At 40.0% G+C, this 25,082-nt stretch overlaps 1 protein-coding gene across 1 annotated transcript in view; it reads right to left on the bottom strand.

Annotated features, from left to right (window-relative positions):
- The window catches only part of CHCHD3 (coiled-coil-helix-coiled-coil-helix domain containing 3), a 296,334-nt gene that overhangs the window by 44,261 nt on the left and 226,991 nt on the right, over positions 1–25,082 (bottom strand). The window contains exon 6 of the mRNA XM_082662344.1: positions 23,627–23,697. Coding sequence (XP_082518470.1) covers positions 23,627–23,697 — 71 coding nt within the window. The remainder of the gene's footprint in view (positions 1–23,626; positions 23,698–25,082) is intronic.

Genomic DNA, 25,082 nt, shown 5'->3' with positions numbered 1-25,082 from the left:
AAAGAGGTCATTTGACTGCAGTCTTATTTCCCTGCTTGTAAACTAAAGCTTCTGCCCATGAGACACTATTTCAGATGCACTGAAGGTTAATATCTTTGCATGTATTACAAATGCTAATCAAAGCGCAATGTTAATATATTCTCTTATTCATTACAAAGAAAATGGCACATATGACTGCACATTAAGGACATTTTGCCAACAGTATCTTCTATCCTGAGTGATTTTTAAGTCCCTGCAAATGCCAGTCACAGTCCCACTGGTACTGTGGTGGCCCGAAGTGAGGAAAAAGAAATTGGCTTTCCTACCAGGAGCCATATCAGGACAAGAGGTAACAAAATATAAAGTCCTGTTTTGCGGTTATTTCATTTCCCCAAACCTGCTGGTAGGTGAAAGGTGAAAAGAGAACAGAAAAAAAGATATTAAAATCGCACCACACAGCCTTTCTTCCTTCCTTCTTTCTTTCTCTCTTCATCCTTCCTATTTCTGGTTAGGCACTATCAATTAAGGGAGGTAAACAGAGATTTTTATATTTGCTTCTAAAGCAGGGGTAGCAAATCAAAGGAAAAATGCCAACTCTCTCAACACTCATGCCAACGGCAGACATCACTAATCAACCATGGCACTCCAGATTCCTTAGCCTTCTCTTGTTTCCGTGGTGTTCTAGCCTTAGCCTTGGGTTTGACTCTCCCAGTTCTGCACTTTCCTGTGGTCCTGCCATTAAGGCTGAGTATTTCATGACGCTGAAATTCAGAGGCCTGGCTATCTTCCAACAAGCACTTTGTGGTACAAAATCCAAGGTTTCTGAAAGTAAGGAAGAGACCAGACAATACACCTTTCTGACTCACTCCACATCCCTCCAAAAGGCAAGTAAAGCCAGGAAAAGTTATCTGGGCTGAACAGTCTATTTCTTTACTTCCTGGAGAAAAAGAGTGGGGAGCAAAAGAGTAGGCCCCTATTAATGTTTACACCTTGATCTTAACTATGTCTGTTTTTAAAGCTGATGTGTGGTTCAGATTCACCATTCGCCCTTTCCAAACGTATGTGTTTAAAAGAAAGTTTCACGACAGTCACTAGGGGCTGCGTAAGCATTTTAGGAGCACCTTCCCTATATATAAACACAGGCGTTCATTTGGTTTCGAATTTAATTGCTCTCTTTCCAGAAAGCCCTTAGTGACACCATCTCGCATCCAGCCTTCACATCTGGCTCCGCGACCTCAGAGAGCGGGATTCCTGAGCACTGCCTGCCTGCCGTGGTAGCCAAATGAGACTCTCCCCTGCTGCGCGTCCTGCTTTATGACAGGGGCCTGCCTGATCACCCCGAACCATTCCAGGCACAGAGCCTTCCAGGCAACAAGAAGCTACTAGATGCAACCTGCTTGGACCAGGGCCACCTTCAGTTCCCAAGGATCACTTCTCTACACGTCCACCGGCGTGCTTTCTTTCTACTGCTCAGGAGAGGCCCGTCTCCACACTTGCACAAAGGATCTCCCCGGATAAAGAAGTTAACAGAAAATCAGAGAATGGCCAAACCTTGCATAATTTAATTTGATAAATGGCACATAAAAGTCTCAAAATAATCTGGAACATCAAAATGGAGGTAGGTTCAACTATGATTAGAAATGTGGCTGCCCCGAGCTTCCCTGGTGGCGCAGTAGTTGAGAGTCTGCCTGCCGATGCGGGGCACACGGGTTTGTGTCCCGGTCCGGGAAGATCTCACATGCCGCGGAGCGGCTGGGACCGTGAGCCATGGCCGCTGAGCCTGCGCGTCTGGAGCCTGTGCTCTGCAACGGGAGAGGCCACAACAGTGAGAGGCCCGCGTACCGGGGATAAAAAAAAAAAAAAGAAAGAAATGTGGCTGCCTGAAAAACAGACACAGACCAGAAGAGCTATCTGGGGCACCTCTGTCTATCCTTGGGAGCTGAATGAAAGGTGGAGGTTTCTCCTGTGCATGTGTTTGTCCCCAACTCCCCACAGCTGCTGGCTCTCAAGAAAATGCTGCTTGCAGGCGGTGACCACATAAAGGGCAGCACTCCTCCGCTTCATAGAGAGTTGAAAAGATTTACATAATTTTTCTGGGGTCCCAAGATTTTTTCTTTTTTCGTTTTTTTGGCATCACCCATAATGTATTTGTGCACGGGATAAACAGAGACGCCTTCCCCTACAATTATATTTGCTTAAAGGAAAACACAGCTGCCTTTCTTGCATATTAAGACGCAACTGGAACTAGAGAGACCGAACAAAGATTTCAAAGGGAAGGGAAGTTTTTATAGCATAAAAGACACTCCACCAAACCGACGTGCATTGAAACTAAAAAACAGAGGCAAAGTAACGACTATTCTCCGTGGGGACAAAAGTCCTATTGAGCAAGAAGCTATAGGTGCCATTTTCCAGAAGAGCCACCTGCTACTACTTGGGGCTACTGCAGATATTCAAGAGCCAGAATTTCTGAGTCCTTCCATCTACTGGGCTGTGTGGGAGAGAGTGCACCCACGGGTGCCCTGAGGCAAAACCAATAGGTCATAACTTGATGCTGTCGCTGTGGGATGAGGGAACCATCAAGTTGACTACTTAACAATCCTCTCTTAGACAGGCAGCATCTCACTGCTAGCTACTGCTTAGAGGAAACCTTTGGAGAAACACACTAACCCAGGAGAAAGCAAGTGAGGGACCCATTCCTTTGGGAAGGGGAAGGTACTGTACTGCTAAGAGGACCTGCCCATCCCAAGTACCAAATTAGCAAGAGAGGATAATGAACCTAATTAGAGTTAGTTATTATTTCCTATACTTACAATTGCATCTAATAATACTGCTGCCAGCAGAGCTGTTTTATGTGATGTCTTCTTCACGTGGCAACCTTTTCATAAATCAAAGCAAAAGCCAATACCAGACAGATTCTTGTACAGCCTGCCTGACAATAAAGGTTAACGCTGAACCTTCGCTGTTATCAATCTTTATAAATGTGTCCATGATGTGGCAAGACCGCTCTGCACTACAGTTGGCTGCCGCTAATTCATACAAGGTAGTGACCCACTAGGTTAATGGGACTGGATAATCAGTACACTTTTAACTGAGCCAGAAAAAGAAATGGCTCTATTATCCTTGCCTTAAAGTATATAGGAGTTTTCTCCTCTCTGCCTTGGTTCCACGGTTGCCTTGCTCAGAAAGTGCCTACAATCAAAGCAGGTAAGTCAGCTTTCGTAAGAAGGTAACTTGTTACGAAGTATTTCATTGGCTTTTGTGGTAGAGAGCTCCCTGACTTGAAGATGTCATGTTTCTGAATTCAAGCAGAAAATGTTAGTGAGACGTACTTTGGTTTTGGAAAATATATGAATCTGTCTACATTAACAGAAGTGAAAAATAGACTTCAGAAACAGCAAAGGTCAAGGAGTTTTCACATATCAATAATCCTTCCTTAACAAAAATTCACATTATACAGAAATCTGAACTGAAGGAATTCCCAATTAATGACAAACCTTAACCTAATAAACAATACTCCACTATATTCTGAATTCTGCCGTCTTCTTAAGTTCCCTACTGATACTGTGAAGAGGAGAGCTCGCCTTCTCTAGGGCATGTATTGGAGATGAACTCTGGCAATTAGCTAACGTCCAACAAAAATCAGCCCGGTATGAAATTCTGTAAGTGAAGCCCTTCAACAGCTAGATAAATCAAACCATCAAGCTAGGCACGGAGATGTCATATAGCCACAGTCCCATAATTTGCTGAGTGAATGCATTTCAGCCTGTATTTACTGAGTGCAGAATATGTGCAAGGTGCTGGGGGAGATCAATAAACAAAATAAAATACACTTCCTGCCCTCAGGAAGGTTTCATTTCAACTGGGAATGATATTCACACACTGTAACCTGATATACAACCTTGGTAATGGGCCCTTCCCAAGAGCCTGTAATTCTCACTTAGCTTTTTAGACAACAGTTTCCTCTACTGTAAATTCAAAGTCCCTTCTAGAGGAAAACATTCTGAGGACAGAAACTGAAAAGCAGGAAAAAGTTTTATAAGAGTTTAATTCAATCTAGTAAATAACAGTATTGATAGTAATTGAACACGCTTAGGAGTATTACTGCTACAAAGATGTCTATGCTGCAGCTCGTGCCTTCAGGGGCTCTTGTTTTAGAAGGGAGGTAGGTGTAAAGGCAACTACCATGCAAACTGGGCTGTAATAAGGGCTCGAGTTACCTGAACACACAGAGGGAGCAACCGTATCCTTCTTTTGGGAGCCCGAAGTGGGAAGGGACATGTCAAGGAAGACTACAGAGACACTGACATGTGAGGCGACTCTTGGCAAGTGGACAGCTGACATGGAGGAAATGAAGGTGTGCTGTGTTACAAAGCTGCAGAAGCACAGGTGGAAGGCATGCTCTCGCCTTAACGCAGTGAACTCTGGGGTCCATGAAAGAGTTCGCAAAGATGAGGCTGAGGAGATGTCAAAGGTTATTTTCACAGTACGCTTCAATATTGTTAAGTTTGGGGTGCCTGTCCCAACTTCTAAATAATGATTTATTAGAAACTGTCCATTATTCAGCTTTGAAGCAGAAACTTATTCCGTTTTTAGTCATATGGATCAGATTGATGGATGAGTATCTTAAGATTGCAAGGCAAGCTGTTAAAACAAAAACTATTATCAGTAGCCACTACTTATCACTGCAAATCAGGATTATCACAACACTGCAACCAAGTAAACGAATGTGGGTGCTGAGACTGACAGAGGACTGCAGCCACCATTCTTAGCTCCTAATATTTAAATGTTGGATTCACGAAAATAAGTGTCACTGCTTTCTTGATAATAAGCAAAAGTTATAAGTACGCTTATTAACTACAGTGACATTAATAACATAGCATACTATCAGTGTTAGGATTCCACACAAGATTTCATTTGAAAACAGGTCCACTCACTGTTTTAAAAAAAAACAAAGAAAGTTGGAAACTCTTGGAGGGACTGGGAGACGGGGAGGGAGTTGTTCTTTCCAAGGCTTGTGTTTTCCCTTTTCACCCTCTACAGGGATCTACACTTTTTCAGAGAAACAAGGTTATATCTGTGATTAGGTTAGCTTTTAAAACCCAGAATGTAGTTTAAACACACACACACACACACACACACACACACACACAGAGGCAAGTGCACTCTTTTTCTTTGTGTTTCTTCTTTCTGACCCCAAACCTCCATCCTTTCATTCTTCACTGCAAACACACAAGGGTTAAATAGGCTTTTGAGGAGTAAACTAGACACTTAACCAGAAGTGTCACTTTTATTTCTGGGAAAAATTAGGGTCCAAATGCCAAGCAAGTGACTTCAGAACCAACTTTATGGAGAATTTTGTTTATTTATCATCGACTGTCAACCTATAATTGCCTACAACCTCAAATTGATGGAAATATTCTAAAGGTATGACGAGTGATGAGATGAGGACGGTACCATACACTAACAATAGCTGCACTTCTCCTGGCACAGACTCCCATGTGCATTTCTAACTAAGTTACGTATTTCCTAGCCTGTTAAAATATAATTATTATTTTGAGTACTGTTGTTAACCGTTGGTTAATGATTTGACAGAAAACATGTGTCTTTAAACACATTTTTTTAGAGGCGTGGTACAGTCTCAATTGCAATTTTACAGGTTTGGGGATTATCCCTTAGGGGGAAAAAAATATATATATATATATAGGATTATATGATGGGCATAAATTTTAAAACACACACAAAATTCACTCAACAGAAACTTGAACTATCGATGACTATAATCATTAGCTAACTACTGATTGCTTGGAGTGTGCCAAGAACATGAATGGCCCTCCTTTAATATTCCTATGTAACAACTCTGTGATGATCACCTTTCACAGATGTAGAAAACTGAGGCGGGGGTGAGGAAGGAAAAGGAACTTGCTAGAGCCAGTCCACTGCACTACGTGAAGGATATCTATCAAAGTTACTCCCAGTAAAAATTTTGCTCATGTGGATATTTACTACTTCATTATAGCTCCACTGACTCTGTAGGATAGAAAAATTAAGAGAAGTTCTAATAAGTTAAAAAAGAAATCAGGAAGACCAAGAACCACAAACAAGAGAAAATGAGCACATTTTCTTGGTAGTTGCTATAGTAAAATCTGTAGCATAGTAAACATTCCTTTTTTTTTTTTAACATCTTTATTGGAGTATAATTGCTTTACAATGTTGTTAGCTTCTGCTGTATAAAAAAGTGAATCAGCTATACGTATACATATATCCCCATATCCCCTGCCTCTTGCGTTCCCCTCCCACGCTCCCTAACCCACCCCTCTAGGTGGTCACAAAGCACCGAGATGATCTCCCTGTGCTATGCGGCTGCTTCCCACTAGCTATTTCACACTTGGTAGTGCATATATGTCAATGTCATTCTCAACACTTTGTCCCAGCTTACCCTTCCCCCTCCCTGTGTCCTCAAGTCCATTCCCTACATCTGTGTCTTTATTCCTGTCCTGCTCCTAGGTACTTCAGAACTTCTTTTTTTTAGATTCCATATATATGTGCTAGCATACGGTATTTGTCTTTCTCTTTCTGACTTACTTCACTCTGTATGACAGACTCTAGGTCCAACCACCTCACTACAAATGACTCAATTTCATTCCTTTTCATGGCTGAGTAATATTCCATTGTATATATGTGCCACATCTTCTTCATCCATTCATCTGTCAATGGACACCCAGGTTGCTTCCCCATCCTGGGTACTGTAAATAAGAGCTGCAATGAACACTGTGGTACATGACTCTTTTTGAATTATGGTTTTCTCAGGGTATATGCCCAGTAGTGGGACTGCTTGGGTCATATGGTAGTTCTATTTTTAGTTTTTCAAGGAACCTGCATACTGTTCTCCACTGTGGCTGTATCAGTTTACATTCCCACCAACAGTGCAAGAGGTTCCCTTTTCTCCACACCCCCTCCAGCATTTATTGTTTCTAGATGTTTTGATGATGGCCATTCTGACTGGTGTGAGGTGATATCTCATTGTAGTTTTGATTTGCATTTCTCTAATGGTTAGTGATGTTGAGCATTCTTTCATGTGTTTGTTGGCAATTCGTTTATCTTCTTTGGAGAAATGTCTATTTAGGTCTTCTGCCCATTTTTGGATTGGGTTGTTTGCTTTTTTGATATTGAGCTGCATGAGCTGCTTGTATATTTTGGAGATTAATCCTCTGTCAGTTCCTTCATTGGCAAGTATTTTCTCCCATTCTGAGGGTTGTCTTTTCACCTTGTTTATGGTTTCCTTTGCTGTGCAAAAGCTCTCAAGTTTCATTAGGTCCCATTTGTTTATTTTTGTTTTCATTTCCATTCCTCTAGGAGGTGGGTCCAAAAGGATCTTGCTGTGATTTCTGTCCTAGTGTTCTGCCTATCATTCCTTTTTTCTTAAACCTACTTCCTAGATACCGTATCATAAAAAAGAGGAATTTTATGGCATGAAGTACCAATAGATATAACATTAATAAGAATGGATCAGCTTCCTGAAGAACGTGGCCAAGAGCTTAGCACTCAAATCTTTTAAAGATTCAGCCTTAATGTACTCTCTGGAACAACGATCCTAATTTCTTTGCATCATCAAGTTCTGAGAGTATATTTTTCATTTGTCTTGTCATCAGTTAGAAAAAGTGAAGATGTGTATACATTTTGGTTTTCAATTCTCCTATTAAATCAGCTTCTCAGCGCTTTGGTTTCCAAATGCTCCAAAAGAGGTATGGATTGACATTTTTGCCAAAGGACAATTTTTTTGCTCTGTAGTTTTTTTCTTCTTATATAAAGTTATTTTATTATATTTATTATTTTGGGCTGTGTGGGTCTTTGTTGCTGCGCACAGGCTTTCTCTAGTTGCAGCGAGCAGGGGCTACTCTTCGTTGGGGTGCTTCTCATTGTGGTCGCTTCTTGTTGCGGAGCATAGGCTCTGGAGCAGGCGGGCTTCAGCAGACACAGTGCACGGGGTCAGTAGTTCTGGCTCGTGGGCTCTAGAGCGCAGGCTCAGTAGTTGTGGTGCACAGGCTCAGTTGCTCCGCAGCATGTGGGATCTTCCCGGACCAGGGCTCGAACCCGTGTCCCCAGCACTGGCAGGCGGATTCTTAACCACTGCGCCACCAGGGAAGCCCCGCTCTGTAGTTTTTCCCAGAGTTAATGGAAAAAGTCCTGCCACTAATCTCAATTCACCTCTAGGGAATTATAGACTAGCAGGAAAAACTGCAAGGATTGTGCCAAAATGTAGTATTTTCAAATTGCACAAGTCAAAAGCTGAAAATTTTCACAAAGTGGGCTTTCCTTTTCTTTTAAAAAAAAAAAAGAGAGACAGACAAACAGACAGGCTCAGGAGGCCAGCTGTAGATTCACTACAATAAACCCTCTGAAGTTAAGTAACCTGGGCCCTGCCAACTCTAAGCCCACTCGGTCTCTGCAGGTACCACCCCGTATAGGGTTCAATGTCCAGCACGCCACCCACATAACTTACCACACCTTATAACAACCCCATAAGGTCTTATATATACATTTCCTCCATCATCCAAAAGAAGCCCAAGAGGTTAGGTAGCCCAATGCCACATATCAGAAGGACTGGTCACAATTCAAACCCCATCCATGTCATAGAAACAGAAGTACCAGTTCCTGGGATTTCCCTGGTGGTCCACTGGTTAGAACTCCACACTTCCACTGCATGGGGCACGGGTTCGATCCCTGGTTGGGGAACTAAGATCTCGCAAGCTGCATGGCCAAAAAAAAAAAAAAAAAAAAGTACCAGTTCCTAAGGGTTTATGTCCAAATTTGTCCCACTGCAGCCTTTTGGGGGGGAAAAAAAAAAAAACGGCCAAAAAAAAAAAAATCTTTTGAAACACAATCTGAGTGCCTGTCAGTAGCAGATGGGCTCAATAAATCATGGTAGAACAATGCCATGGAACACTATGCAGGTTCTGAGAAGAATGAGTTAGATTTACACGTGTTGACCAAAGGAGATATACCCATAATAAATATAAGTTAAAGAAATATATATGGTATAATCTCAATATATAAGGTAAAAATAACACAACATCTATGTTTATTAATGTTTCTATGGACAGAGATAAAGGAAGGATGACTATCAAACTACAACTTCACACACTTTACTTTTAAGGGGTTGACTGAGAAGGAAAGAGGAAAAAATTACATTTGCCATGCTAAGAAAAAAGGGGGGGTAGTATACTGATAATTTTAAAAGTCCAATAGCGTTTATTAATTTCATATGCTTTTCACTACACTAAGCATCCAGGAAGGATATCAAAAGCCAAAAGTTGATCACAAAACGAAATGGGAAGGAGAAAGAATTCTTAAAAGGTTCATTTAATAATACTAGAATCTTCAAGGGAACTAGCAATCTATGAGCTAATTTTATATATACTGGGTGCGTATAATCACAGTTACAGACATAAACCACATACAATTTGCCTATAAAACATTCTTTTCAAAAACATGCAGAATTTGGTACCAAGTGAATTCTTAGGACACCACGGACAAAGAGATCGTGGCTAAGAGTATTTTTTTTAAGTTCATCATTATACCATTTCACTTAAAAGATGATCTCATGTTGTGGACTGCAGGGAGTGCTAAAATGTGGAACCAGTGTATTGGCTTTTGGTGACCCTCTATCTCCTAAAACTTCTTCTCTGCAAAGTTGCCCTAAGATTTCCCCAGAGAGCATCCCATGAACCAAACCTTTCCTGAACTCTTTCCTCTCCACTTTTTCAATCAAAACTACTTTTTCCTATGTCTCATTCTCTCAAAGCCCTGAACTTTGCTAAGAAACAATACGGTAAGCTAAAACTTGCTTATTTTTAATGCATATTAACATGCTTATATGATAATAGTAATTAACATGAAATAGCAAATCGTGATTATTATAACATACACATATGTATGCACCAAATATCATATCTGTATATTTGACAGACTCCTAGAAAAAACTACCAACTCAAAAGCTTAATTCTCATGGTGTGAATTATGGGTACCAGGGATAGGTGATTTAAAAAATATTCCCAAGTAGGCAAAACTTTTGGTCGAATTCTCACATCCTATTAACTCTGCCTTTCAAAACATAGCATTTAAAGTCCTTCGGCGTCTGACCCTAATCTTCCTTTTTGGCCTCCTATTCCATCACACCTCCCCCTGCATTCATTCTAACCGTTTCTAGCATATGATTCCCTCTTCATGGAAAGCCATTCTCCCTCTTCTTACCTTGAGAAAATCTCAAAGTGAGCAGAGCCAGCCTGCACACTAGGCACCTCTTCTCACAGTCTACATCCTGCTCGTCATCCCTACACTGTCTTGTCTGTGCCTTCGTATTAGCATTTACCACAGTATAGCCGCTGTTGTATCAATCTGTCTCCCCATGTGTACTGCAAGTGTCCGGAGGGCAAGCATCATGCCTTCTTCATCTCTGTATTTCCAAGTTTATAAAAACCACCTGGAATGTATGAGATACTCGACAATTCTTCTTGAACAAATGTTGAAGTTATAATTCCTGTATCAGGTTTTGACACCTTTACAGTAGAGCTAGTAATTTCAACAAGTATCAGACCTCTGAGGGCAGGGACTTAAACTTATATTTCTGTATTTCCAGGGCCCATAGAGCACAGAGCATCAAAGACACCCCGATGGATGGCTGTGTTGTTGATACTGATGATGAGCTGTCACCTTACTACCCTTCAAAATACATGTACGTCATTGAGCTCTTCACTGGGGGAAGAAACCAAACAGACGAAAACAATGTATCAGAATCCACTCATTGAAAAGAACTCCCAGGACAGCGGAGTTGATGAAATTGGTCTCCTGGAAAAATCCGGTATCTCAAATTCCAAGACCTCAAAAATACCTCCAAACCAACACGCCACTAACCACACCAAAAACACAAATGACAAAGTAGTGACAAAACATCTGATCCCTGCTTCTTGTCAACTAACCAGGATGTCTGAAAGATGCACCCTACACCCAGCGATGTTATTTTCTTTACATTAAGGTCTTTTGTATTGGAGAAACTGTATCAGGGAAAGAAAACTGGTTAATTGTGAATAGTACCAAATGAGCTGTAATGGAGGTGCTATGAATGTAAATCAGCGAAGCCTGATGCAGAACACAGCAGCAACTGGGCGTGCAGCTTGCAAAGTAATGAGACTGTGATGATAAGCTGGCACCCAGCTTTGATCACTTCATCTTGCTCAAGAGCTCTGCTGGGGAAACAGAGGTGAGAGGCACTGACCTCCCTCCCACCACTCCTGCACAGAAAACCACAACGGATCGGACTGATCCCCTTCTCTCTTCTCCTCCTTGCAAACACACCCCTTTTTCAGAACTGACGGTTTCATAGCGGGGAGCCCAGCATAAAACAGGCCGAGAAAGCTTCTACCGTATGAAGTGCCATGTCTGAACACGTCGACAGTAATTGGCAATTCATTTTTCATCCTAAAAGCAGAAACAGGCGTACGCTACCTTCAAACTCCCAATCATAAACCGCGCTGAATGTGCCTTGTACACAGACAGCTTTGCTGAGATCTACACCAGTGGCAGGCTGGTGGACTTCAGAGTCTCCACAGATGGGTCTGTCTCACAAATAAATAGGTATTTGTGTAATCTCAGAAGCACAAGAGAACAAAATGAAGAGAGAATGGCAGCACATTAAAAAAAAAAAAAAAATCCCACCACACAACAGCAGCCCTTAGCCTTTCTTGTGTTAATATTGTAATTGGCACATAGCTGACTTCTTTGTGCTTGTAAGGTCCCTACAAGTGTGTTTAACATACTGAAAAAGGAGCTTTTTAGTTCTTGAAAAGGAGTATAAAGCCAGATGTATCCCTGCACAGTATTTCTTGCCAGCCTCATCCAGAAAAGGGAGCTGAAGTGTCTTGTGTGAAGGGAGCCAAGAGTGAGAACTCCCTTTAATGAGCACATCTATCAGTTTTCAAGGGACGCAGATGATTACCAGCATTTAGACATACACACTCACAAAAGGAACATGGCAATTTAACTGCAGGCTGGTGCATGAGAAAGCACGTAAGACAGCTGAAGGCAGCCATGTGAGCAAGTTGGGGATGCTTGGCGACACTTTTACATGGGAACATGTGTGCTTTCATTTCAACATGTAGGGAAGGGCCAAGATGCAAGCTTTCACAAGTTTTCAAGCATTTTGCCAGGACTCGGTACATAGTATGAACAAATTGCTGCCTAAGATTATAATATTAAAAAGTACCAGTGTTACTCTATAAATGTTTCACGTACAGATACTGCCTATAAAACCCCTTTATCAAAATTTACTTTCAAAACTTAACCAGGCCTGGGACTTCCCTGGGCGAAGTGGTTAAGAATGCGCCTGCCAATGCAGGGGACACGGGTTCGATCTCTGGTCTGGGAAGATCCCACATACCGCGGAGCAACAAAGCCTGTGCGCCACAACTACTGAACCTGCTCTCTAGAGCCCGCGAGCCCCTGCACCACATCAAACAGTTGCCCCCCGCTTGCCGCAACTAGAGGGAGCCCGTGAGCAGCGACAAAGACCCAACGCAGCCAAAGATAAATAAATAAAAATAAATCTATAAAAAACAATTATAAAAAAAAACTTAACCAGGCCTATCTACAAGACTCTAGGCCAACAAGGAGACGAGTATAATAGGCAAACATAATTTAATGGGGAGCGGGGGAGACTTATTCTTAAGAAAATAAATAAAATAAAGCGAGGTTTACTCCTGTATCTGTAGAGATCAAGCACACTGAATGAACAGCCCTGACTCAGAGATGAAGTTTTCAAATTCTAGTAAGAAAATATGATTATGGATAGGATTAGAAATCACAGGTTTCTTAAGACTATGATTAAATTGAAGAAACTTATTTTACCTGGGACAAATTACAGTTAAAAGTTGGGTATTCCCAATATTTCGGACATTTTTTTTCCTAATTAAAATTAGGAAATTAGGGTATTTTAAGATTAACATTTTAAAAATGTACTGATCTTAGGTGTTCACACTGTAGTAAAATTGTATATATACCTGGCTAACTATTACCCAGAAAAACAAATATTCTCAATACCTCAGAAAGTTCACATGTGTCCATTTTCAATTAAGTCCCCCTCTATCCCCATCAACTACTTTCTGATTTCTATCAATATAGACTAATTTTTCCTGTTTTTGAACTCCACAGAAATGGAATCACACAATGGGTACTGTTTTGTGTCTGGCTTCTTTTTGCTTAACATAATGTTTCTGAGATTCAGCCATGTTGTTGCATGAATAGTTTATTTTTTTAAAACTGCTAAACTCATCGATGACCATATGGGTAGTTTCTTTTTGACTACTATGAATAAACCTGATATGAACATGTGTACAAATCTTTCTGTGGATGTATATTTTCTTTGCTCTTGGGTAAATACCCAGATCTGGAATTCCTGGGTCATAGAATAAATGTATGCTTAAATTTATAAGACACCACCAAACTTCTTCCAAAGTGACTTTGCTCTTTTATACCCCCCAACAGCAAAGCAGGAGAATTCTGGTTTCTTCACATCCTTGCAAACAATTAGTATTGTCAGTCTTTTTGATTTTCATCATTCCAGTGGTTTTAATTTGCAATTCCCTGATAGCTAATGATGTTATTAGCACTTTTCATGTGCTAAGTGGCCATTCTTATATCTTCCTTTGAAGTGTCTGTTCAAGTCTTTTGCCCATTTTTTTTAAACATCTTTATTGGAGTATAATTGCTTTACAGTGTTGTGTTAGTTTCTGCTGTATAACAAAGTGAATCAGCTATATGCATACGTATATCCCCATATCCCCTCCCTCTTGCATCTCCCTCCCACCCACCCTATCCCACCCCTCTAGGCAGCCTCAAGCTGATCTCCCTGTGCCATGCAGCTGCTTCCCACTAGCTGCCCATTTTTTAAATTTTCTAAATGGTGTCTTAAGATGAGAGAACCTTTTAATCATGATAAGGTCCAAATTTATCAATTTTTGTATTTTGTTTGCTTACATCTTAAGAAAAATAAAAAGAGCCAGAAATAGGAATCCTTGATAGACTGACACCATGAGAGATGATGTGGAAATTATACATTCAAATGAGCAATGGGAAGACACATTCAAGTACGATTATCCTGAAAGTTTTGGTTTCAATTTTAGTACCATGGTTTTACCCCAGAAATAGTGGCAACCCTAAGTTAATTATCTGGTTGAGAGCAGGGAGGGTTGATAACATTTGGAATAGGCTTCCCAAACCACAGAGTGATGAAACAAGTAGGTATCACCATATGGCGGAGCCTATACAACTTCCCAGAGACTATCCTGAGAGCTATCACTTTTATGCATAGATAACTTCTTTGATATAATTTTTACCATACTTAAGGCTCTAGATGGTTAAACTCTGCAAATCTGACACAAGGAAAGAATTAAAAATCTACATCCTACAAGTCTTCCTGGACATTTTAAGAAGTGGCAGGTCAGTCAGATGGTAATTAACTCTAATTGGCCCCCCTACAAGCTTCGATGCTTTCTATCTGTAGCTGAGTGGCACTCAAAAAGCAAAATAACTTTTTCTCATCTATGAAAACATCAAAGGAAAATTTTTAAAAATTATTTCCAACTGGATCCTTTAAAAAGTAAATGAACTCTTGCTGGAATCAGCAAGAGGAAAAAACTTAGTAATCCCAGTTAGAAGTATCTTTGGGGAACTATAAGCTGTGTAGATAATTACTCAAATAAGCAAGGATCAATAAATTCTAAAATACCATGCACCCTAGAACTCAAAATGTTCTTGTTTTAAATATTATGATACAAAGAAAGAAACAAGCTATCATTTTGGCAGAAACTTCATTTATCTAACTAATAGTGTGCAATTAATATTTCATATAACCATGTAGGGTAATGCTGGATTCTTAATGGATCGTATTGATTAAGGAAGAAAGTTCAATGCTAATGTTCCTGTAGGGGAAAACAGAACGATTTGTTATCCCACGCAGAACAAATCATGAATTCAGGAGTTTATGGCCACTACCCTAAGGGCTGCAACAAGACTGATTTTGATAATTTACATGAAACACATAAATAGATTATATTAAAGGAAAGAATATGCCCAGAGCAACCCAAACAAACGCCAGCTGCCACCGCTGAGACAGGGAAGAGAATTCCAGGTCATGGATTTAAGGCAGGATGTGGCCAATCTGGCCTCAGTGGCTAGGTTCCTTCACATACTGTGTTGAAGTGATAAGGAAGTTTCCACTGTTACCCTCTTGACCTTGAGACCAACTGCACATGTTCATGCAACAGCAGCAGTTTGTGTTCTATTTTGTGGAACAGATAATACTGTCGTATGGCTTACATCCCTGTCCTGCCCTCTTAGTCCTATATTCCAATCAACTTTGCCATCCTGCCCTGCCCCCTTCTACAGACACCTCTGGACTGAGTGGAATCCTGCGAGCAACAGTCGACAGTCAACAGTCCATGCTGTTTTACAAGGTGGCTGCACCAGTCTGCATTCCCACCAGCAGAGAGAGAGAGTGTGTGTGAGTGGTGGGGTGGGGGGGGGGGGGGGGAGTGTCCCTTTCTCCTCCGTACTCTCCAGAATTTGTTACTTGTGGACTTTTTGATGATGTCCATTCTGGCCGGCTTGGGCGGCTTTGATCTGCATTTCTCTTGATGGTTGGCAATGCTGAGCATCTTTTCACGTGCCTGTTGGCTGTCTTCTTCGGAGAGGGGTCTGTTTGGGTCTTCTGCCCATTTTTTGATTGGGTTGTTTTCTTGTTGTTGGGCTGTATGAGCTGTTTGTGTGTTTTAGAGATGGAGCCCTTGTTGGTCGCATCATTTTTGAGTGTTTTCTCCCAGTCCGAGGGTTGTCTTTTCATTTTGTTTGTGGTTTCCTTGGCTGTACAGGGGCTTGTGAGTTTGACTGGGTTCCATTTGTTTGTTTTTGCTTTTGTTTCTATTGCTTTGGGAGACTGATCTAGGAAAGTGTTGCTACAATTTATGTCGTAGGCTGTTCTGCCTGTGTTCTCTTCTAGGAGTGTTATGGTGTCATGTCTTAACATAATATAAACAACAAACAACCCTACACTTCTAAATAGGTAATTATAACCAAGTGTATGCAGAAATGATACAGGTGGAAACCTAACTCGCAAGTGGTGTTAATGTTTCTTGGCATTTACTTCTGTTACCTTAGAGAATAAGTAGGTAGACTAAGGCTAGAGCTCCAACTTAAAGAAATAAGAAGAAACTAACTAACTAGACAGATCTGATTAGGAGGGCTCTAATTTTAAGGGGGGGAAGGCACTGATCGCCTAAGGTTTCCTTACAAATCTAACCAATTCTACACGCCCATGGTAAGAAATACTGTCAAACAGTGGTGTGTTCCAAAGCAGGTCTCACTTGCCTCGGAACTAATTTGTTGCTTTGGGGGGTGTGGGGGAAGAGAATGACACACACAGCTTCTTAGTTTGAGAGGCGGCAGGCTGCTCTCCACATATCCCCTGATGAAGTACAAAAGGGGCTGCCATACCACACACAACATAACTAAAAGGTCAGCTGGTGTCTTACAACTAAATAAAACTACTTAGGTCCATTTTTTAGATGAAGATCAATGACAACTTTTTTTTTTCTTTTTCAACTTTTAAACCTTCTGAGCTTGAATGCCCTAAAGAGAATGGCAGTTAAAATTTACATTTTACAGATGGAAGAGACAAGTCAAAGGTGGAATAAATAACCTGCCTGAGGAACTGGGTGTTCTAAATAACTGAGACTTTGTTTCAGCCAAATGGGTATTTGCTATTGGACAAACTCTAGTGGGTACATGAAATACTGTGGAAGTTGACACAGGTGAGTTGATGTTTAAAAAAAAAAACAACAAACAACCCTATACTGCTAACTAGGCAATTATAACCAAGTGTATGCAGAAGGAGCACAGGTATATTTACTTTTTCTAGAATTTAGCCTCTTCAATTGCTAAGCCTCTTACTGAATAATCAAGATGTTGCTTCTAAGGACCGTAGGGAATAAAATGTCACCACTGCAGCTGCTATATTTCTTGCTCACAGCCCTTCAAATTAAAAAAAGGGGGAAAAAGGCCCAATACAAATGCAGAATTTAATTAGTTAGTAAAAGCCCCAATCCTTGCTCGAAGCCCTGTTCTTCCTGTAATATCGCATTCTTTTCTTCTTATGTAAACTTTTCATTAGGGAGAAGACATCTTTATAATACAATAACTCGAGTTATACTGTAACTGCTGGTAACATAACTCCTGCATTAGAAAAGCCAGCATGTTCAAGTAATGTTGTTTTAATACAATTTGTGTTCAGCAGAAACCAAGTCAACTTGGTCACTGAGAATTTGATCAATGTGAATTAGTGTCTTACTGAGATAAACCATTTGATCATTTAGAAATTGATCAACGAGAATCAGAGATAAAACATTTATCATGTACATTTGGTATATCAGAGCCATTCACGCAGCACTAAAGTAGGTTATAAGCAGACATCGATAAGTGTTAGAGACAATGTGCAGGGAAACTGTCAGCTGCAGATACAAAAGTATATAATTTTAATCCTTTTGATAGGGCAAGTTACTCAATGAGGCAGCTGGAGTCACTGAAAAATTATAGGAGCTCAGCTTTGGAAAACCTGGAAAGAAGCACAGCAATGCTGAAACACTGCAAACTTTGGAAATAAGTTTTAATTAAAAGTTTAAGCAGAATGGTAAGTAACATAAATTTACTTGGCTAAACTTCTATAAGAGTTTTAAGACTATTAATCAGAGTAAACTTTGTACCTGCAGGACAATTAGTTCTATTAATCTAATATTTCCAAATTGAAGTCACATTGACATTCAAGCGCACTGGCTTATGCATCTAACAGAATTATAAATTTGCCAGTCAAAACCTTATTTAATTATTTTACAGCCAATTAAGCAGGATCTTTAAACACTGTTGCTTAAAACTGTCCATAATCCACATGTGTAATTACAGAGAACATGAGAAACACCTGCTGATACCACTGGCGTGTTATCCTGAGCTTCACTAACTCATTCGTAGTGTAGCTATTAAAATCACACACCCTAAAGAGAAACTAAACAGCACTGCCAGTCAAAGTGAAACCCTAATAAAACCAAGAACATTTTAAAGACAAAGAATTTTACACTGAAGCAAACCTTTGACTATATAGTGATATTTAAAAAAGCCATTTTATCTGTAAGAGTTTTGCATAGCATTCCACAGATACTCTACAATCACCTAAACTCCTTCCACAGGGTAACTAATCTTTTAATACATTGCAAGGATAACCCAGGCTTCTTCCGTGAGCCTAAATTTGTAAGTCAGGTTTCAACAACTTCGTTCAAGGATAAAAGTGAGGGGCTTCCCTGGTGGCGCAGTGGTTGAGAGTCTGTCTGCTGACGCAGGAGACACGGGTTCGTGCCCCGGTCCGGGAAGATCCCACATGCCACGGAGCGGCTGGTCCCGTGAGCCATGGCCACTGAGCCTGCGCGTCCGGAGCCTGTGCTCCGCAGAGGGAGAGGCCACAACAGTGAGAGGCCCACGTACCGCCAAAAAAAAAAAAAAAAAAAAAAAGTGAAAACCCCTCCTAACATCTGGCATACAAAGGAGCATTACCAGTATTCACATCCAATTGCACAGAACCATACTCCTTTACGAGTGCTTCATCTTTCAAAGATACTGAAGCCAAGTTGAAAAGTTATACCTCTAATAAAATCAGTCCAAAATATTTTTGAGAGATCTATGTCACTTCCCATATATATTTTTAGGGAAGGTAGAACTGGCCACTGAATTATCTAAAGGAAAACATGGGAGTGAAAGATCAATCGTCTTTGAAATGCTTTTGTTTGATATTACATTGTCTTCACAAGGTTTACACTGCCTTTTGCTTTACATTTGCTTGATGTTTGTTTTTATATTTTGAAAACAATTTGTGTGTACATAACACTATGGTAACATTTCCTTTATGTGGGTGTGGTATATTGACCCCAATCCACTGAGGCAATTGGATTCTGATGCTGACTAACAAACAGAGCCCCTGTGGCACTCTGTCCATACACCCCTTATTCTCTCTGTACATCCTGACAGCTCTGACACACATCCCTTTTGGGGCCGTCCTGTCATGAGAGCTTTATATGCTGTCTCCTGGCTGGACTGTGAGCTCCCCAAGGGTAAGAACTCTCCCTAATGTTCTTTGGGGAAGTTTTAACATCATCTAGATTTCGTTTGGAACCAGATACAGAAATCTCCCCTATGGTGCATAGTTTCATAACATGAGTTGGACATGATAATAAAATAATAATATCATAATAATAATACATAATAAAAAAAGTCTAATATTTATTGAGCATTTACTTTGTGCTAGACCTGTGCTAAGCGCTATCAATGTAACATTTAATATAACATTTCGCTTAATTACCTACAAGTTAGAATATAAGGATTAATACTGAACATAATTTTCAGTAGCTTAGTTATAACATGGTACTACCGCCATGTAACTAACTCAGAACTAACACCATAACTTGCTCTATTTAACAGCTAATAACAAAGGGTGATAAAGGTGATATGAAGTGCTTATAATGACTGTTTCAGTTGAGCTGGGAAAAGAAAAGGTGTATCTCTTGAATAAAAGCTAGATGTAAAAAATACATGTATCACTGGGTTTACCCAGTGATTTGGGTTTTATAGCCAAAATTTTAAAGCTATTTTGGGGAAAAAGTTATTGCAGGAAAATAAACAGCACACATTCTTGATCCCAAATTACTTAATTTCCATTGAAAAAAGAAATAGTAAGTTTTAATAATTTGATATTTATTAGGGATACAATTATCTCATCACAGTGGAACCAACTGTGGATTTTTAAAAAGCTTTGGTTTATTAAATCTGTCTTATTCTTGCCCTCCTCTGACGAGCTCTAAGCTCCACGCTGATAAGACCCCACCTATCTCCTTCATGGCTGTATATTCAGAATGCAGGGGAGGGCATGTTGCATAGAAGCACTATGAATGAATGTGTTGATAAAATAGGGGGGAAAATTCCAATAAATCTAAAGTGTTTTACTGGTTTACCACCAAACTATAAAGTGAGGGACTGAAGTGTGAGTTAATATTTAAGCCTCCCTAAAATAATTCCATTAGCTATCCTGCAGGATGCCCCAATGTAACTGTTGTTCATCACACGTGGCCTCAAATGCTCGAAGCATTCTTTATTCTTTCTCTTTACAGTGATTTTATGTGACCACCCTATCAGGTGCATAATAGTGCCCTTGAAATTGCAATTTAAAAAGCTTCCATCTCCTGTAACCAAGATGTATCCAAATGAATCCTTCCATCACATAAAATTAACTAAATCCTCCTCAAAGTCCTTCAGAGTTTGCTGTCCAAGAGGAACTGCTGAGTTCAGCTCTGCCAGGCAATAGAAAGAATACAGTACTCTGCCTTGTGAAAGACTGAAGATGTCATGATTATATGAGGTGCTCAAGTTTCTAAGGAGAAACAAAATTCCGTTGAGGAATCTCTGTGTCTTCAAAGATGGTAAACATCTCTTACATCCAAAGCACTATCACTTCCTTGGTGTGACACTAATGAACTCAATGCAAATCAAAATACGATATTCTAGGAAGCTCAGGCTAGCAGGTAGTAGCTGAAAAAAATGATATAATGAAAGTCACTTTCTGAAAAACCTAGCTTTGAAATTCCTGGGTTTTTGTTTGCACTGGAGTTAGCCAAACTGCAAAGTCTGAGGGCAGAGTCCCCAAGACTGTCCTCACTTCTAGTATCATCTGCAAGTTCAAGGGGTTCCCAAACCACCCTAAGCTTTGATAATTCAATAAAAGGACTCACGGAACTCACTAAAGCTATTAAACTCAGAGTGATGGCTTATTATGGGAAATGATACAGAGAATCAGCCAAAAGGAAAAGAAACCAAAGTCTGAGGGGTTTCCAGATGCAATGTTCCCACTGTCCTCAGGATGCGTTTCCCTCCTGGTATCGCTGTGTAACAAATGCAGAGTAGTATCAACGAGGGACGCTCACCCAGACTTTAGTGTCCTGAGCTTCACTGGAGCCTCATCACACATTCTTGCCTGCCTGACTGCCCCGTGGCTGAATTCAGTGTTTGGCACCGGGCTGATACCACACGTCATAAGGGGCCCATCATAAATAATAAGACATTTCTTTCACTTGGGAAATTCCAAGGGTTTAGAGGTTTGTCCCAGGAGCTAGGTACAAGGGCCAGAGCTCACTTTGGGAAAGGCCAAACTGTTTACTACACCAGATTGGAGAAGGACCTAATAAAGAATAATACCTTCTAAAGATAAAAGAGAATGATGCTGCTGAGGCTCTGCTTAAAACTAAGTCCAAACTACAGGTCCATGCTGTCTTGCAGAAGGTAAGTCATGATGACTTTTCCGTTTGTGCTACATGCAGCCTCCCATTCTGCAGTAGGCTAGCCCAGGCTGAATGACTTGGCAGCTGGGCATGGCTTCAGAAGAGAAGCCAATTCTTTTCATCTAAAATCAGACTTCTCTCTCTATGAAATTCAGCTTCCACCAATTTTCCAATAAACTAAGCTTATATTTCTGTTTCTCCTTTATCCCTTCTATCCAAGTGTTATGGGCTGAACTGTGTCTCCCCCAAAATTCTTATGTTGAAGTCCTAATGCCTGGTACTTCAGAAAACAAATTTGGACAGAGGATTTTTAAAGAGGTAAGTAAGTTAAAATGAAGTCATCAGGATGGGCCCTAATCCAATGTGATTTATATGAGAAGGAGATTAGGACACAGATGCAGAGAGGAAGGCCATGTAAAGACAGCCATCTGCAAGCAAAGGAGAAAGGCCCCCGGAGAAACCAACCCTGCTTCCACCTTGATCCTGAACTTCCAGCCTCCAGAATTGTGAGAAAACAAACTTCTGTTGTTTAAGCCAGTCAGTCTGTGGCAGCCCTAGCAAACCAGTACACCAATTCATCACTAATTCATGTCTAATCTCTCAGTGACTTTTGCATCCATCCCCTCCTTTTCTCTTTCACTTATAGAGATATCTCATCTGGTATCTCTGGCTTTTTTTTCCCCCCTGCACACCTCCAATCAAACCTCACATCAACTATCAGACTAATTCCTAAAGGGTAACAGAAATTGGGGTACTCACCTGGTTAAACACCTTCCAATGCCTTCTGGCTAAATGAAGACCAACTTCTTAGCCCAGCAGCTAATGAATGACCCTACCAACCTTTCCAGCTGTATCTCGCACCAGTCTCTGTGAATCAAACCACTGCTCTTAACTAGTTTGTCACCCAACTACTGAAGATGTTTTCGTTTTGAATACCTTTCCTTCCTCATTATTCAATACTCCTCTTCAAGCCTCAACTAAAATACCATCTTCTTTATAATGACTTCATAGATCATTCTAGTTAGAACTGATCTCCTTTAACTTAAATTTTAGTTATTTGTATAGTTATCATCTTACAAGGAAGAAAGACCCAGGGTGCCAAGTCAAAGGTTCTCAAGGTACAGAGACCAAAGGTTTAAAAAACATTGCTTTAACATTAATGGGAAGGATAAAAACCTAACTTTGAGAATACATATGTAGAGTGCCTTTTAAAATCAAGTCTATCCAATACCATATCTAAATTCTAAAGATAGCATATTAACCTTTAAGAGTGAGATTTATGGCTCATTTTTAGAAGGCCTTTCCCAACTGCCCCTAAAGAGATAATTCACTAAGGAAGACTAAAGGTTTTTGTCTATTTAAAGATACCTCAAACCATCTTTTTAAAAAGTCTTTTTTTAAATCAACATTAAAATAACACCAATATCCATTACCACACAAACTGCACTATAGCAGAAAGTAACAACATTCTGCCTTAGGGTTTAATCATTTTATCAAATGTTTATAAACATGCCAAGGAAGGAGGTCAGAGCCCAATGCACTCTTTCAACTAAACCTGTCACAGCACCTTTCTGTGCTTCACTAATTTGCACAAGTGCGGCTAACAGAGGTTACACAACAGAACTATTTATACACTCAGGAAAATTCTGAATGATGTTTTCTGACCTAATGTGAGCACTGGAAGCAAAGGGAAAGTACAGGGCTATGGGTCGCAGACACTTTGATCCATCAATTACAGAACATTCATTTAAACATTCCAAGGATTAACACAGGTAGCAATTTAACATCACCCTCATAATCAAGGGCAAGGTAAAGTCTGTGATTTAAATGCTGTCAAGGTACATGTGAAGAAATGAAAAAAGCTTAAATGGGAGAAAGGCAGATACCCGTTGGACATGCCCACCATTTTATGATACACAAGTGAATGATTTCTGTGTTTCTATTAATAGAGATAGAAATTTAACATCACCTTTATAATCAATGGTATCCTATCTTATATAATATTCCAAATGAAAATTCTATCACCATTGCTTTCAATTTCCCCTGAGTTCATAAAATTGAGTTGCAACACAGTCACCAAATGCCCATTCCTTGCATTTGAATTCCACTAGAGCAACATGGATCCAAACACATTTCCAAGTATTCCAGAGGGCTAACATATCAAAGAGCAATAAAGGTGTATTTTCATCTTGTCAAGAGGGTAAATAATGATAATACTATTAAAAACTTACTTGAACTTTGCTTCCACCTCCTCAGCAGCTTTCTGGTATTGCTCAGTGGTGACTTTGTAGAACTCTGAGCTCTGCGGATAAAGATCGATAGCAGAGTTTTCAGTATCCAAGAGGACAAAATGTGTGCAAGACCTATGATTTCAAAAAAATACATAAAATCTTGTGTCGGCCACTCAAGCAGTAGGAGAAAGATTTCTTGCATGGTAGCATGAATACTTACAAAAATACATGTAAAGCTACCCATTTAATAACAGTATAGTTGTCGGTATACAGGCTGTAATTAAAGAGTAAATGTTCACATTTTTAATTCATCATTATTTGATCCTTCTGAGAAAATTCCTAACACATTTTTGAAAGATTATTTTGATCTCCCTTATTTGGAATCCACCACTGCAAGATCAAAAGACACTTTGATTGAATATGATATTCACACACTATACTTGCCTATTATTCCAGTGTTCCACCTAGGATATGAAAGGATCATTTCTTTTTACACAGTACATTTATCCTCAAGATGGATTCTTTATGGAGTAGAGTTTGTTCTATCATCTCCATATGACCACAGAGCATCAACATTTATAACAAATTAATCAGTAAGAACAGGGGTGCAGATTTAGGTAATTTTTATTAAAAAATGTTTCAATATTACATGAATGAACACATAAGCAACATAAATCAAGTTGTAAGAGCAAAGTAATGCCTCTCCTGGGGCAGCAAAATTAAAAATGATCCATTCTGGCTAGCTACTGTGAGACCTGTCTTACTGCAGAGGGTGGCCTAAATGACCCTATGAGTCTTCAGACTCCATGAAATACCCTGCCAAATGCATCACAGTGCAAAGGAACAAAATGCAGTAGACCCCAAAATGCAGTCTACTGTGCCCCTTCATTCCCTAATCACTCAGGTTTCACATGCATGACTTAGGGTAGTTTATTTTTTAATAAATCATTGTTGGTTGGTAAGAAAATGAAAATGAAATCCTCTTCACACCAGTGACCCCTTTGCATTTAACAATCTGGGTTGCCCAATGACAGTCACATCCAGGTTTGTTGGATGTAGATAAAATCAATAGGTATGTGATTAGACAGCAGACTCAGGATGGCTGGAGCAATGGACAGGTCACCATTTGAGATGATGAATGGCTTTCTATCAACCTAGAGTCCCCTACGATGCTAACATTTACTATAATCTTATTTGGGCTGCGATTTATCTTTCTTGCACCTGATCAATAAAGATGAACAGAACAGTTGTAAGGATCGATTGTAATTTTTTATCATTTTCAAACACAAAGGTGTATTTCTGACATGAAGACAATATTTATGTGTACTGCTTCTGCATTTTTTAGATTGCAACGTGAGTGATGAACTGCACCAGTCCATATGCCGAGAAGTTTTAATTCATTGGTAGGTCTCGAGCTATCGAAAAGCCATTTGTCTCCTCCGATATTTTAACTTTA

This window comes from Grampus griseus (assembly GCF_964374135.1).
Source record: "Grampus griseus genome assembly, chromosome: 9".
Classification (NCBI taxonomy): Eukaryota; Metazoa; Chordata; class Mammalia; order Artiodactyla; family Delphinidae; genus Grampus; species Grampus griseus.
This window is presented reverse-complemented; position numbering and strand designations above follow the sequence as displayed.